We start from the raw sequence: 16,359 nt of genomic DNA on the forward strand, positions 1-16,359 counted from the left end.
ATTAGCCAATTTTTCTTAAACCATTAATGGGACACAAATTCCTTAAGTTTTTTCCTTAGCTGGTGGCAACTCTAGAGCAAGGATCATTTCTCATCTAAACTGAGAGTGTGGTCACAACATCATCCCACATATCTCGCCACTCCCTACGGTCACTATCTTTCATCAAGGGTGATGTGTGCGCAGTTCCTGTGGCCATGCAGGCAGCCAGCAGGAACTGAGGTGACATATGACCAGGTTTGCATGAGACATGCCATGAAAAATGTCCTGGTGTTCTGCTCAAGCCCCAATTTCACTAGAACCAGGATAACCCCAGTAAACCAGGATGTCCAGCCATTCCATTCCCAGTACTTTTCAAAGGAAGAGGCTGTAGATAATGTTTTCATAATGAATGATTTTTCACTGGCAATAATGGGGTTAAACTAGGCATCATGGGATAGGGAGTGGAAATAAAACATGTTGTGGACAGACATTTTAAACAAAGCTGATCACTCAGTTTGTGGAGACAGCTGGATTAGGCTGCATGTTTACCATACATTTTGTTTGGAAAATTTCTCCCTAGCTCAATATCAATCCTCAAAAATGGCACTGGCAGATCCATTTGTCATACTGCTGCTATTTGTGGTAACTTCTGTTTCTATTCTATTTGTGAAAAAGGGCTGGAATAAGAGAGCCTGCCTGAATTTCCCCCCAGGACCACGACCTTTACCCATCCTTGGAAATCTACACCAGCTAAACCTGAAGAGACCTTACCGAACTTTGCTTAAGGTAACACTTTCAAATGCGATGGACTGGGCAGGTTATAGTTGATCTCATTGCTGTAAATGGCAGATGGAACAATGCAAGCTAGGCAAAATGCAGGAGTCCCCATTTTTAGAAGCAGTGTGCACTGCAAGGGGAAACTCTGAATGCAGACAAAGCTAGGGTAGCTCATCTGAAGAGCAGGGCTGGTGCAAGGATGTTTCATGCCCTAGGCGAAACTTCCACCTTGTGCCCTCCCCTGTCCCTGAGCCCCCACCCTGAGCCCCCCTCCCACGGCAGCTCCCCCCCTCCGCTCTGAGGCTACTCACCTACAGCAGCTCCCCACCCCCCACCCTCTGCCCTGAAGCACCTCCCCTGCCCCAGCTGACCCCTGCTCCTCCTCCACCCCGAGCACACCTTCGCTGCTTCACTTCTTCTGCCTCCCAGGCTTGCGGCGCCTAAGCTGATTGGTGCCACAAGCCTGGGAGATGTGAGAAGTGAAGCAGCTCACCTCTGCTCCATCTCTGCCCTGAGCCGCCCCCCCCTCACTTGACGCAGGCAGCCCTCCCTGCTCTCCCAAGCCCCAGCTCCCTCCGCCTAAATGCTGGTGGCTACCGGGGTGGCCGAAGATCTGACCACCACGGTCACTATCGAAGAAAATGCTGCCCCCCAAATCCTAGTGCCCTAGGTGACCGCCTAGGTTGCCTAAATGGTTGCAACGGCCCTGCTTAAGAGTTAGCTAGTCAGTGAGCGACTGATCACTGACTTACCATTGACTTCAGCCTATCTGGGATCAGGCCCTTCAGTCTGGAATTGTATGAATGTTTATCTAGAACTTTGATCTGTGCTGGACTTCGCTCCACATATCTTAAAGCAACGCTGCACAAGCCTGTCGCAGGTCACTGAGAGAATGTGGCAGAAACATTCATTAATTATAATAATTAACAATACTTGTAGTACAGGCCAAACCCAGGCTGAGGAGTAGGGGTGGACATGAAGGAACCATGCAGGGAGTGCACTTATCCTGCCTGCCATGGAGCCCTGCCCCATGTAAGCCCCATACCTGCAGCAAGAGCAGGTTGGCCTGGCTGGGGATGAGCACCCCGAGGGTTCTGCCTCACACAGGGGTGCTGTGTAAATGCCCAGGGGGGAAAAGCTAATCCAATGTTTGATTTGTATGTATGTTTATCAGGCCTATCTAGAACTTTGATCTCTGCTGCGCTTCACTTAACATATCTTAAAGCAGCACTGCCAAGCCTGTCACAGATCACTGAGAGAATGGGACAGAAACGTTCATTAGTGATAATAATTAACAATACTTGCAGTACAGACCAAACCGAGGGTGGTGGTGGACATGAAGGGACTATGCCAAGGGTGCATTTATCCTGCCTGCCATGGAGCCCTGCTCCATGGGACCCCCTGCCTGCAGCAGGAGCATGTGGGGCATGGCTGGGGATAAGCCCCTCTGGGGTCCTCCTGCCTGACGCAGAGGTGTTGTGTAAGTTCCCTATAGCTGTTTGGGCACTTTCAGCCACTGAGCTGAAGTGGTCTCTGAAGAGTCTCTCCATGCCCTGCGGGGAAAGACTAATCCAGTGTTTCTCAAGCGGCCATGAGGGGTTTTTCCTGTGGCCTTGAAAGCCTCCTAGATGGTGATGGGGGAGGGGGAGACGGCAAAGCATTGGCACAGCCCTGGAGATGGTGGTGGGAGGGGGACAACGCTGCAGGAGGAAGGTGAGTTCTCTTCTCTATCTATGGGGGTTTTAGCCCTGGGATGGTTGGGAGGTGAGCTCCAGCAGCAGGACTTGGGGAGCCTGGCTGTGCAAAGCGGGGCTCCAGCCATGGTGCTTCAGGTGCCAACTCCCAGCTTCTGCTCCCATCTCTGGGCTCTGGCCGCTGGCACCAACTCCAGCCCTGGGTTCCAACCCCAAACCGTGGTGGTGGCTGCTGGCCTTGGCACCAATCCCTAGATGCACATTCCAACCCCCAGCCCTGGCTTCTGACCCCTGGCGCAGATTCCTGGCCCTGGCTGTGTGTCAGCAAGCACTGACCCTGGGCTCCAGCAGAAGCTGGCTCTAGGCAACAATCCCCAGCCCCAGTTGCATGGCAGCGAGTGCTGGTTTTGGCATAGTGGTGGCGGGCACTGAGCCCCACCTCTGGCCATGTGGCCCCCAGCTCCAGCACCCAGGTCTGGGATTTGGCTGCATCACAGTGGGCACTGGCCTCGGACTCCAGCCTCTGGCCCCAGCTGTGCAGCTCTTGCCAAAGATCCTGGTTCTGGCCATGAGCACCAATCCCTGGGCCCGGCTGTGCAGTTTTTGCTCCCTGGTCCAGGAAATGCCCCAACCCTAGCCATGCAACTCCTGCCCCTGCTCCGGGCTCTCTCCTCGGGCACTGACCCCATGCCGCATTGCAGCGGGTGCCAGTGTTCATTCCCTCTGAAGCATCTGGCACTGACCACTCTGCTGCAGCCATGCAGCTGCAGGGTTCACCACTCACCTTCCTCGCCCCGACCCTACTGCCTTCCTGGCCCTGCATTCATCCCTCCATCATCCCATGCCCCTGCTGCTTCCTCTAGCCCACATCCGACCCACTGTGGCCCCCTGCTGACAAATGGAACCGAGTTCAAGAAAGAACAACAGAAATGACTAGAGGTCTGGAAAACACATCGTAAAATGCGAGACCAAGGAAGGTTGGTCTGTTTCACCAAGGGAAAGTTAAGAAGTGACTTGATAGTTTAGGAGGTAGGTATCTGACAATAGGGGGTCCCTGAAGCTAGCCGACAAAAGCATAATGAGATCCAGTAGCTGGAAGACCAAAAGTATAACCGGCTTCAAAAAAGAATTAGATAAGTTCATGGAGGATAGGTCCATCAGTGACTATTAGCCAAGATGGTCAGGGATGCAACCCTATGGTCTGGGTGTTCCAAAACCTCCAACTGTCAGAATATGGGACTGGATGACCAGGGCAGGATCACTCAAAATAGCCCAGGAATGTTCATTCCCTCTGAAGCATCTGGCACTGCCCACTGTTAGAAGACAGGACATTGGGATAGCTGGAGCATTGGTCTGTCCCAGTATGGCCATTCTTCAGAGACCGCCCCTGTGCTGAAGAGCTTATATTAGATAGACTGATATGGTCACATCTCATCACTTGCCTTTTGCTGTATCCAATGCTCCATCCTTCATTGTCTATTTGAGCCTTATCCTCCAGCAGGATCTGCTAGCACAGACCCCTAAGCCTGTGCAGTCATGCAGAGGCCAATGGTACGTAGATTTTATGGCCCTTGGAGCAAGGCCTATTGTTATGTTCTGTGTTTGTACAACATCTAGCACAATGGAGTCCTGGTCCCTGACTGGGGCTCCTAGATGCTACGGTAACACTGATGATAAATAATAATAATGAGAGTCCATGTAGACAGAAGGCTCTGCACAAGTAGCTTTCAAAGCAAGATTGGAGCCATAGATTGTCAGCTATTCGGGGACAGCACTGTGTATTCTTATTTGTCTGCATAACACGGAGCATATATTTGGTGCTATTCATAAAATCAACAGTCAGAAGCCCATCTACAGAAAAAACACTGATTCACTTTGACCTTGAAATAAATTTACAGGGTGAGAACTATGCTCAGTAAAGTTGGTCTTAAAATAATTTATTGTTCAATCTTTGATCAAAACAAAAACAAAATAATGTTTAATGAAATTCTGAAAAATGTCAATAAAAATAATTTTTGTCAAATTTGTGTGTGTGAAAAGGAAATAAGTTCTTGTTCAGCTCTACTGTTCAGTATATTCTGTTAACTGATATTATGTAGCCCATTATTTCTTCTGTAATTGCTGTATGCAGGTAGAAGTGGATATAGGTAATCCTTTACAGAATTCCAAAGGAGCCAAGCAGTGTCATTTGTAGAGCCTGTTCTTTTTTTTTTTAAACAGGGTTACAAAACTAATGCATTTACATAGTCAGTTTGTAATAGACATTAGTGCAAAGCCTGGTCCCATGTTTCAATAAGTAGGACTTGGAGACTTGTCTTCAATTCCCTGCTCTGCCAAAGACTTCCTGTGTGACCTTGGGCAAGTCACTCTGTGCCTCAGTTCCCTGCCTGTAAAATGGGCTGATAGCACCTTCCTACCTCACAGGGGGCTGTGAGGGTACATTAAAGATTGTTTCAGTGGGCATTGGACCCACTCTATGTACTCAACATTCTTAAGCTCTGTGGCCACATTGTAGCAAAACTGAAACCCTTACAATGCTTTTTCCAAACAAAATAAACAGCAGCAGGAGAGCAGCAGTGTGTCTTACTGTCTCTTGTCCTGATGCTGAACTGGCACTTGCTCAATCAGTGATATTTGCAGGCAGAAGAAAAAGACATAGCTCTAGCTTGTATATTTTAAAATCAAATTGAAACCCAACAGTTGCTATAACAGTAGCATGGAAACGTATAATGCTTTTTTCGCCCCTCCTTATATTTAAGCTCTCTGAGAAATATGGCCCAGTCTTCAGCATTCATATGGGACCCAAGAATATGGTGGTGCTGTCGGGATACAAGATGGTGAAGGAGGCTCTTGTGAACCAGGCAGATGCGTTTGCAGAGAGGCCCAGAATCCCAATATTTGAAAAATTTGCAAGAGGAAATGGTGAGATTTCTTTTCTCTCTGACCAAATGACAAGACTGACCATTGGAAATATTCTTCTTTTGTCAGGGAACTGTTCTGCAGGGCTGAGAAATCGGAATAGTATGGAGAGCATACATTATCATTTGTATACTTCCATGTGGCAGTTTTGTTACTGCCAAAGATAAGACCATTGGGGACTCAATACATAAATGTTACAGGAGATATACATAGGGGCATTATTAAATACATGGAGTAAGTCCCTCCCTGTCTTTGGGTGAAAGATAGAGACATAGTCAATTTAATGTCAGGTAACAAAACCAAATCTGAGGGGAAAATAAAGGAGATGGAAGACTCAGCAAACATCTCATACTCTTTGGAAACATCAGTGTGGAAACACTGCACAAAACCCAGGCAAGTTATAGCAGTTCCAATAAAACTCAAAGAAAAAGAAATTAGGTGTACCCACTACTGCCTGCCAGCACTGCAGAATGTGTACGCTAAACAAACGTGCTTTCTTTTTCAATAACTCCGGAGGCAACAGAGTGCCTGAGCTTTGTAGAGTTGCATGACCCGACAGGTTTGCAGGAACACAGCAATTTTCTCTGAGTAACCAGCTGAGGCTGCTGCCTGTAAATCTCCTATGATAACTCCCCATTCAAGACTTCCTCTTTGAATTCACCTCCTTTGTCCTGGCTTTCCCAGCATCCTCCCAGAACCTGCTTTCTCTGCTTAACAGGCCAGATCCTGCTCCAGGCTTCCCTGATAACCTTGCACTGATCACGCCACCTCTAAGCTTCACCCAATATCTTCCTTGGTGGCTGAGTACCCTCCTCACTCCCCCCTTCTTCCTATGTGGCCCCAAATGCTCCCTACTTGCAGCTGCCATCCTCACTTGCCACCATCTTAGGTGTTGCAAACAGAATGCAACAACGCCTAACTCTTAGTCACCTAGAAAATCACAAGAACAGCACTGCAATCCACAAAGTCTGAGTCAGGCATGTTGGGTCCCTATACAATGAATGGGAAGAACTAGGCACCTAACAATTGATTCAGAAAAGCTAGCATGCTAGGGAGAGAACTGCCTAAATAGGCCAATGGGAGATGCTGATGTGAAGGGTGTGTTCTAAGCCCAGCCCCCTCACTGAGATAGGGTCCTAAGTGTGGGCGGCAGGGAGGCATGTGGCTCTGCTAACAATCCACAAGCAGAAACCCCTCTCCTGGAGTCAGGCAGCTTAGGTGTGTAACTCAGTGTTAGGTAAAAACAACGAGGTATCCTTGTAGCACCTTCGAGACTAGCAAATGTATTTGGGCATAATCAAGTTACTTTTTGTGCATGATTAATAACTATTTGCTGTGGTCTGCTCTGAAAATGTAACCTTTGGCATTTGGGAGGCTGAGCGTTATGGAAGTTTATGTTTAGTTGAGGCTAGCTGCTCATATTCAAACTAAGGAATGATATTGTCCCTGTTAAAATACATTTACCTGGAGGTTTGTTTTGTTTCTTTTGTGGGGGGTTCTCTTGCACTTCAGGTATTATTTTTGCTCATGGTGAAAACTGGAAAGTGATGAGAAGATTCACTCTCACGACCTTACGGGATTTTGGTATGGGCAGGAGGACCATTGAGAACAAAATCCTGGAAGAATGTGATTATCTGATAAAGGATTTTGAATCCCACAAAGGTAAGCATGTGTTGAGTTTTGTAGTGTAACACTGGTAATCGTTCAAAGTCCTTAACCACATCTGGACCTGTGAAGCCCCCTTTTTCCCACCCTCATGGAGTCATCTCACTTGGAAATTAACTCAGTCATGGCTCTTTTGCCTTTTATTCCTACTAACCAGAACTTAGGGGAGGAGCCTGAACCAATGGAGCACATTGGTGGCTGTGTGAAGGGGCAGGAGGGGAAGGTGCTGGGGGGATCAGCCTAATAATAATGGGCCAGTTCCTCACTGAGGCAAATCTCAGACTGACTCTCAGGGAAGTTTGACCTGAGGATCTGACATAAGGGAAAGGTGTAATGAGCCTTCCTTCTCTGTCCACCAGCAGGACCTCTGCTTAAAGGAGCCCAGAGATTGCTCCTTCCTATTGCCCCAAGGCATGCAAGTCATCCCAAAGTGGGAAGAGGAGGTCTGTTATTTCAATGGTTTCCAGTACGAAACCCGTTGGATACCAACAAAATGATGAATGTTGCCATTTAATGCTTTTCAGGAAGCTCCTTTGACTCCATGAAAATGATGAATGCTGCCGTTTCCAATGTCATTGTGTCGATAATGCTTGGACACAGATTTGATTATGAGGATCCAAAATTTCTCAGGCTTATCCATTTAATTAATGAAAGTGTCCGGCTTTCTGGGAGTCCCATGGTTACGGTAATATTAGTTAGTCTGCTTTATTTCATGTCCATTTTGGGGATTTCAAAATATTTCCAAAAGAAAGATCCTAATCGCAGATTAGCCAATAGCACGTTCATTAGAACACTCAACTTGGGTGTGGAAGATTCAGGCAAAGCAGACATTTGAACCTGTCTCTCCCATATCCTGCATGAATGCCCAAAACACCGGGCTATTGGCTATTCTGGGGAATTGTTTATCCCCGCCCCCCCAATTCCCTTGAAACTTGGAAAAAAATTCCAACCTGGAGCTGTGAAACCTTTCCTGTTGAAAATGTCATCCAAAGAACCTACATCTTTGAAACATTCTAGTTTCAGTGAATTGGGATTTTTCTGATTAAACCATTTCATCTAAAACTTGCTGAGCAGCTCTAATGTTTCTAAAGGAAGCAGCGCCAGATGCTCCAGAGGAACAAGCAAGAAACCCTTATGACGAGCAATGGTGGAATAACCTGCCTACAGCGAATAACCTGTCCATGGAAATCTGTGCCCATAATCCTCACCACCATCAGTTAGTTGACTGGCTTGTGCCCTAAGTGTGAGACATAGCTGCTAAAAGGCCGGTGACTGGCCTACACAAGCTCTCCACCATTGCTATCATCAGCACAACAGCACCAGTGGCAGCGACACCATAAAGTGTTAGAGTAAAAAGGTTATAGACACACCCCAGCAGTCTAGCTAGCTTAACCATCTGAATGTAAAATTATAGTTGTTGCCCTACATCTTCAACAGCCATATGAAGAAGAAGAAGAGTTCCAAGAGTTGTTTCATTGACCTCAGTGGGAGTTCTGCATGTGGAAGGCTTATAGAAACGGGCCGTATTATTTACAAGGCCATGTTTATCATCTCAATATATGTTACTGTAAAGCCACATATTGATCATGAATGATTCGTTAACCATTATAATCTGCATTACCTTTGGCTAACTGTGCTATTCCCTTCCTTTAGCTGTTCAATATGTTTCCTGCCCTTGGGTTCCTACCAGGAAATCACAAGACAGTCTTTAAGAATCTGGAAGAACTGTACTCCTTTACTCAGCAGACTTTCATCGAACACCTGAAGCAATTAGATCCCAATGACCAGAGAAGTTTCATTGATGCCTTTCTCATCAGGCAGCAGGAGGTACCGACGGGCTAGGGAAGAGGGGAATGTGTGTATGTGTGTGTGGCTAATGCAGATTTTCCCTGATTGCCAATATTCTTTAAACATTCACTGGGAGTTTTGTACTTGCAGGAAAAATCTAATCCCAATACTCATTTCAAAAATGAGAATTTGCAAAGCCTTGTGAGTAATCTGTTCACAGCTGGGATGGAAACAACTTCCACCACACTCCGCTGGGGCCTTTTGCTTATGATGAAATACCCAGCCATTCAGAGTAAGATTTCTGAACCTTTTGACTACTCATCATTTCTTTTGCTCTACTCTATACGTACTGAGTGTGCTTTTGGACAAGCTATGTCCACGTCTTGCCAGCAAGTTAAAGAAGTATAGGCTGGACGATAAGGTGGGTAGAAAGCTGGCTCGATCGTCAGGCTCAACGGGTAGTGATCAACGGCTCCTTGTCTAGTTGGCAGCTGGTTTCAAGCAGAGTGCCCCAAGGGTCAGTCCTGAGACTGGTTTTGTTCAGTATCTTCATTAATGATCTGCAGGATGGCGTGAATTGCACCCTCAGCAAGTTTGCAGATGACACTAAACTGGGAGGAGTGGTGGATAGGCTGGAGGGTAGGGATAAGATACAGAGGGACCTAGACAAATTAGAGGATTGGGCCAAAAGAAACCTAATGAGGTTAAAAAAGGACAAGTGCAGAGTCCTGCACTTAGGATGGAATAATCTCATTCACTGTTACAGACTAGGGACTGAATAGCTAGGAAGCAGTTTTGCAGAAAATGACCTGGAGGTTACAGTGGATGAGAAGCTGGATATGAGTTGACAGTGTGCCCTTGTTGCCAGGAAGGCTAATGGCATTTTGGGCTGTATAAGTAGGGGCATTGCCAGCATATCGAGGGACATGATCATTCGACATTGGTGAGGCCTCATCTGGAGTACTGTGTCCAGTTTTGGGCCCCACACTGCAAGAAAGAGGTGGAAAAATTGGAAAGAGTCCAGTGGAGGGCAACAAAAATGATTAGGAGGCTGGAGCACATGATTTATGAGGAAAGGTTGAGGGAACTGGAATTGTTTAGTCTGCAGAAGAGAAGAATGAAAGGGGATTTGATAGGTGGTTTCAACTACCTGAAAGGGGGTTCCAAAGAGGATGGGTCTAGACTGTTCTTTGTGGTAGCAGATGACAGAACAAGGAGTAATGGTCTCAAGTTGAGGGAGGTTTAGGTTGGATATTAGGAAAAATGTTTTCACTAGGAGGGTGGTGAAGCACTGGAATGGGTTACCTAGGGAGGTGCTGGAATCTCCTTCCTTAGAGGTTTTTAAGGTCAGGCTTGACAAAGCCCTGGCTGGGTTGATTTAGTAGGGAATTGGTCCTGCTTTGAGCAGAGGGTTGGACTAGATGACCTCCTGAGATCCCTTCCAACCCTGATATTCTATGCTTCTATGATTCACACACATACAGACACCACAGTCCTCTCCCATGTTCAAATACAAGACCTCTGGCATGATGTCATCCCTCACAGTAGGGAGAAAACAGACTCAGCTGTCATGAAAGTAAAGGGAATTTTTTATTGAGGCTGCTGGACTCAGAGAGGGCCCTGCAGTTTTCCCTCGGACTAAATCACTCTTTGCTGCCTCATGTCCCCACACAGGGTCTCCCTAAATCCTGGACTGCAGTAAGGATGGAAGGGACCACAGTGTATTGTAAACCTCAAGAGCCTGATCATAGCAGATGTGGAGCACACTCAACTCTCATTAATCAGCGGAATCTGAGGATGTTTAGCACCTCACAGGATCGATCCCTAAAAGCAAAGGCCCTACCCTTTGCACTGAGACAGTACCTTCTCTGCACTCAGTAGGTTACTACTATTCACAACTAGAAGAGGCACGCTTACCTCTGCTCCCAAATTACTCATCTGAGCCTTCTTCCATTTCAGCCTTGGTAACTAAGGTTGTCAGCAGCAGCATTTTAGAAACAAGATGTTTGTGTCCTAAAGGGTTTGGATTATATTGTTTAGCAGGTGTCAGGTGTATGTTTTCTTCTCTGTGTCTAGTTTCTCATAGGAGTTCCCACCACCATAGTATCTGAGCACCTGCTTTCACTCTCTTTTAATTGTTCAGAAAAAGTCCATGAAGAGATCGAAAGAGTTATAGGATCTGCCCAGCTTCGTTATGAACATCGGACACAAATGCCGTATACAGATGCCGTCATCCATGAAATTCAGAGGTTTGCTAATATCCTGCCAATGAGCTTGCCTCATGAGACTACTGAGGATGTCAGACTTAATGGATATGTTATTCCTAAAGTAAGTTTTTTTTTAAGAGGTACTTTAATTACCAGGACCTTCAAACTCACCAATTAAAACAGAATAACAATGGATTATTTAAATTCCTCCAGACCAGAAATCACATGACCTTATGCACCTAAATGCCATGGTGATCAGTAAGGATTGAACCTTGGGGCTTCAGCTTCAAAAGTACTAGCCCATCTAACTGCCGCTAAAGGAGTTACTCTGATAGCTCTGGATAAAGTAGAAGGCCGTTCTCCTCACTGGGGCTAGCACAACCCTAGAGAGACACACGTGAGAAGGGAGAATATTTTTTGAATATTTCCTTTTCTCTTTAACTTAAGAGAACTAAAGATGTTCTATCATGAAACTGACAGCAGATTGAATTCTCTGTGAGCACTTTGGCTTCACATGTGGTGATGAGTTCACTGAAGCCAAGTCCTTCTCAAACAACAGCTTCCTCTCCAACACAGTCAGTTCTGGCTCATAGGGCAGGAAGACAGACACTTCTGGCAGCATTCTTGACTTAATCTGGACAACTCCCATCCACAGACTAATCAAACTTTAAACTTCTTAGCAGCTGAGCTCAGATAAGGCAAACCACAAAGTAACACATGCAGTGGTATCTGCAGTGCTCTGGTTCAAACCTGTGACATGCTTATGGGAAAGAGGGCAGGGGGATGCTGTCCTGAGAGTTTGTCAACTGTGACAACATGAAATATTAACAAGGGAGGGTGGGAAGTGGAAAGAGCCTTAGCTCTGGGCCCCCCCAGAGGGGAGATATCTGCAGGATACTGGTCCTCGGTCAGATCCTCAGCTGGTGCAAATGAACTGAGCAGAGCTATGGGGTGAAAGTAACTTACAGGACTTTCCAGTACTGCTGGAGTCCTGAGGGGGGCATGGCCTCATCCAGAAGGGGCATGGCTTCATCCAGAAGAAGCGATGCCACTCAAGATTTAAAGGCCCTGGGGCACCGGCTGTGGCTGGGAGCCCCAGGGCCTTAAAATCAACCCAGGGCTCCCAGCTGCAGAGGTGGCTGGGAGCCCCCGGGGCTGAGCTTTAAATCCCAGCCCCAACCTGGCCGCCGGAGTCACGGGCGGGATTTAAAGGGCTCTGGGCTGCCCACAGCTGTGGGAGCTCTGAGACCTTTAAATCCCAGCCTCAGGAGCCACAGGAGGGATTCAAAGGGCTCTGGGCTGCTCGCTGTGGTGGAAGCCGGTGCGGTCTGGCATAGTGTACTGGCTCTTGCTGGTACACCGTACTGGCTTACTTTCACTTCTGGCAGAGCTATGCCAGTTTACACCAGCTGATCATAGAATATCGGGGTTAGAAGGGACCTCAGGAGGGCATCTAGTCCAACCCCCTGCTCAGAGCAGGACCAACCCCAACTAAATCATCCCAGTCAGGGCTTTGTAAAGCCTGACCTTAAAAACCACAATGAAACCTGATGATCTGGCCTGTTATCTTTCTGAATGAAGCTCACAGTTTGTGGTCAATTTGATATTTTTATTAGAGCTGGTAGAAAAATGCAATTTTTAAATTATTATTTATTTTAAGGATTTTATTTTTAATTGAGGGTTGGTTGTTTTTGATTGTTTTTTTCTCTCCCAATTTCATAGAAATTTCCAGGAAATAACAGAGAAGCTGTTTCTCAGTTTAAAATAATTTTTCATTAAAATTTTCTATTTTCAAAAACAGTTCTTAGTAAAAGTGTTGGTTTGGGGAAAATTTTGCCAAAAATGGAATTTGCCATTTTTGTTGTTGAAATCAGAGTTCAATGGAAAAGTTTTGAATCTTCTAATTTTTATTTTGTGATGATTTTTAGGGTACTTATATCATCCCCTTACTGGCCTCTGTGTTGTATGACAAGACTCAGTGGGAGAAGCCTGGAGAATTCTATCCTCAGCATTTCCTCAGCACAGATGGAAAGTTTGTGACGAATGAGGCATTCATGCCTTTTTCAGCAGGTAACTTTCCTTCAAGGACAGCAGTTTGCCTTCGCCTTGTATCTTCCCCCTTCTAAAGCATCATGTTGGATCTCAGTCTGCATTCAAGGAAGGACTAGGTAAAACTCTCTCAATGCTGCTCCGCAGGTGGCTAGACAGATACACTCCTTGTCTCTGTGGGTTGAGTTTGATACTTCTAAGCCCTGCTGAGTAAGAGACATGAAAGGACTAAGCATGAAAATCACATTGTTTCCAGAGATGAACCAAAATCCAGAACCAGACACTCTGAAATCTTAGAGGCTGTGGACTCTGGACCCTGAGCCAAAGGAGAGCAGGAGATGGCTCTTGTCAAAACCCATCATTGCCAATCCTCGAGCAAGTGAAAATGGCCCTTAGAGACAATACAGTGTGCTCCCTTCCGGCCTTTAGGCTGTTCAGGAGGTTCTGTCTGTCGCCTTGCATATAGGCACTAGCTTGCCTGGATGACCTTATGGCCTGGTGGACTGAGCAAGGTACTAGGAATGGGGAACTTTTGATTTCTAGTCCTTCCTTTGACCTTTACATCCAGTGTGACCTCAAAGAGGTCACTTAGCCACTTTATACCATAGTTTCCCATCTGTAAAATGGAGGTGATAACACTTGTTTTCTAAGACTGGTGTTGTGAGGATGAATTAGCTAATAATTGCTAAGCACTTATCTACAACTCTTTCCTAGAGTTAGAACTCAAATCTGTTGTGTTGCTGCTAATTTTGAAATCCTTCCATCCCTGGTTAATTTCATTACAGGTCGGAGGATCTGTGCAGGCGAGACTCTTGCCAGAATGGAGCTCTTCCTCTTCTTTACAAGCCTCCTGCAGAGGTTCACTTTCCATCCTCCTCCTGGAGTTACCAGCTCAGATCTGGACCTCACCCCAGCAGTTGGGTTTACCACGCCCCCAATGCCCCATAAGATCTGTGCTGTGCCATGCAGATAAACTACAGCTTCTCGGGAAAGTCACACAAACTCAACCTCACTTCATCCTACTGCTTATTCTTCCCAGATACAGCCAGCTACATGTGACCTATCTTTATTTGCAGTATCTATGGATATCTTAATAGTATTATACTATATGCTTTGGGAACCACTGTAACCTGCTAATTTCTACCAGAAAACAATAAAACATATATAACTCCTGCAATGTTGTGAAAGATCCATTTCCAACCCTGAGTACATGGCCATATCTTCAAACCAGCAATCATCATTGCCCAGAGTTGTAGTTATTATTCAGCCATTTTTAAATATTTCACCCCAGTCCCAAGTGTAACTGAATGTCTTGCCCCTAGGCTGGAATGCCTGGGCCCAAGACAACCCTGATTACAAGATGAGCCCAGCCAAAGAGGAATCAGGTGATTCTAATATAAAGGCAGCAAGATGTTGTAGTGGTGCCTGTTGTACTTTGTCTGGAAGCCAGCTGGGGATGGTGGAAGCAGCTGCTCTGAGAAGCAAGTTGGGCTTCTGCAGAGCCCTAGCCAGATAAAGCCTGTGACTGACTGTTAAAGAACGGAAAACGAACTAAAAAACTGTGTGTATGTTTGAGTTGTGGTTTTTTGACAGACTGTTGCCAGCCTGAGGAGAACTAGTGAAGAGTCAATTAAAGCCTTGAGTTTAGAAGGTCTGGGGAGTGTGTGAGTTTTGAAAGGGGCCAGGATTAAGGGGAAATAGAGGCAGGGTAGCTGCATAGGCAGTCATAGCCATGATGGGGCTCTTGGGAGGCAGTAAACAGCCATGTACTGCAGCAAGATCCAATAATCATGTATTACATTTGTAGAGGAGCTTTCATCTATTGTATCAATTTAGAGGGAGTATATGGGCCCAAAGAGTCACAGCAGTTAACTTCCTCCAACCACTGTCCAATATTATATGGTGTTAAATACAGTTTGGCATTTGTTATACAGAGGCCTCAGCCCATTTAATACCATGGCAAACACACTCTTTTAAACCTTTTATTAAAGATAAGGAAAAACCATTAATACGTTACAATTCAAATACTTTAAGTAAGGTTTATTTTTTCAATATCCTTTGTTCCCTTTTCCTTTAGCTGGAGGGAGTATTTATAAAGAGCCCCCCTCCTGTACGTGTGTACACACACACCCCCTTTTCTGTGATAGTCAATTAAATGGTATTGCAGATGGTATTGACTACTTTTGAGTGGGAAAGAGTAGAAATCAGTTGAGATGGGCTGGAGCTGTCATTGCTCTTATTAAAGTCCAACCTCATTTTAGAGATGACAAAACAAGACACACACACAAAAAGGGGAAGAAAAGAACAGCAAGGAGAGAAAATGCAGCTTCTGTCTCTGTTGCTGACTCTCACTTGCAACCTTCCTGCTGGTGAAACACAAACTCAGCAAATGATCTTATCAGCCAGTGGGAGACCTGGCAAACTTGTATCCGTACTGAGCTATTTAGGGCATTACTTTTAGCGGTCCCTTTCTGGTCATAGCTTACAGCAGTGTTGCAAAATGTATAGTCTTGGCTGACTAGGCCAGACTGTTATTAGACAGAAGGAAAAGGGGGCAGGGGGAGAGGAAAAATATAATAGGGAAGGTGAAGAACACAGCAGCTCCAGGGAAACAAATCTCAAGTGATGTTTGAAATTTAGCCAGAGGTGTCATTGGGATCCTGCTTTCTGGCTTGGTCTGGTCAAAACATCTCCAAGGATTAGGGCAAAGAAGGCACAAGAGTGTCAGGCTAGATACTGGAGTCCCAGGAGAAGGTTGGGGTGGTAGCTATGATAGTGAAGCTCACTCCTTCTCTTTCTCTTGTCTTTCAGTCAAGAAATATACTCCTCTGTCCCTATTTTCCTCCAGTGTCTTTACTTTTTTTAAGAACTCCAAAAGGGCGTGGTGTGTGGAATAGCCCATCCCCTTATTATTTTGTCCACCAGTTAGGCCTAGTTGCCAACACATCAATTTTGGTTCATTGATTTCTGGTCCTATGCTTGTTTACCAGGCATGATCTTAACACCGTCCTTGAGTTATATCCCTAGGCCTCTTTGTTTGGACTAATTTAGTCTGTGTCTCTATTGCACCTTTTCCCATGGGTGTTCACCCCCACATTTTTCCTGAAGGGGTTAATGCAGGCTCAGAAGGGGGCCAATTAACTAGACAAGCCACACCTGAGGGGTACCAGGTGGTTTAAGGAATCCTCTGACTGACTGAGGGAGCCTAGCTGAGGAGGGAGGAGCTAGGCTGGATTTATAAAGGCAGGAAGTCCCTAGTAGAAGGGGTAGCAGGGAAGTGG

The 16,359-nt window shown here is 46.0% G+C and overlaps 1 protein-coding gene across 1 annotated transcript; it reads left to right on the forward strand.

The window, feature by feature from the left end:
- Positions 1–579: 579 nt before the first annotated feature.
- Positions 580–14,132, forward strand: LOC127048829 (cytochrome P450 2K1-like). The gene is made up of 9 exons (XM_050948852.1): positions 580–765; positions 5,210–5,372; positions 6,882–7,031; positions 7,559–7,719; positions 8,688–8,861; positions 8,973–9,114; positions 10,966–11,150; positions 12,958–13,099; positions 13,864–14,132. The coding sequence occupies exons 1-9, from the start codon at positions 580–582 to the stop codon at positions 14,049–14,051; spliced, it is 1,491 nt and encodes a 496-aa protein (XP_050804809.1). The 3' UTR covers positions 14,052–14,132.
- Positions 14,133–16,359: the final 2,227 nt, after the last annotated feature.

The sequence above is a fragment of the Gopherus flavomarginatus genome, chromosome 4, assembly GCF_025201925.1.
Source record: "Gopherus flavomarginatus isolate rGopFla2 chromosome 4, rGopFla2.mat.asm, whole genome shotgun sequence".
NCBI classification, from domain to species: domain Eukaryota; kingdom Metazoa; phylum Chordata; order Testudines; family Testudinidae; genus Gopherus; species Gopherus flavomarginatus.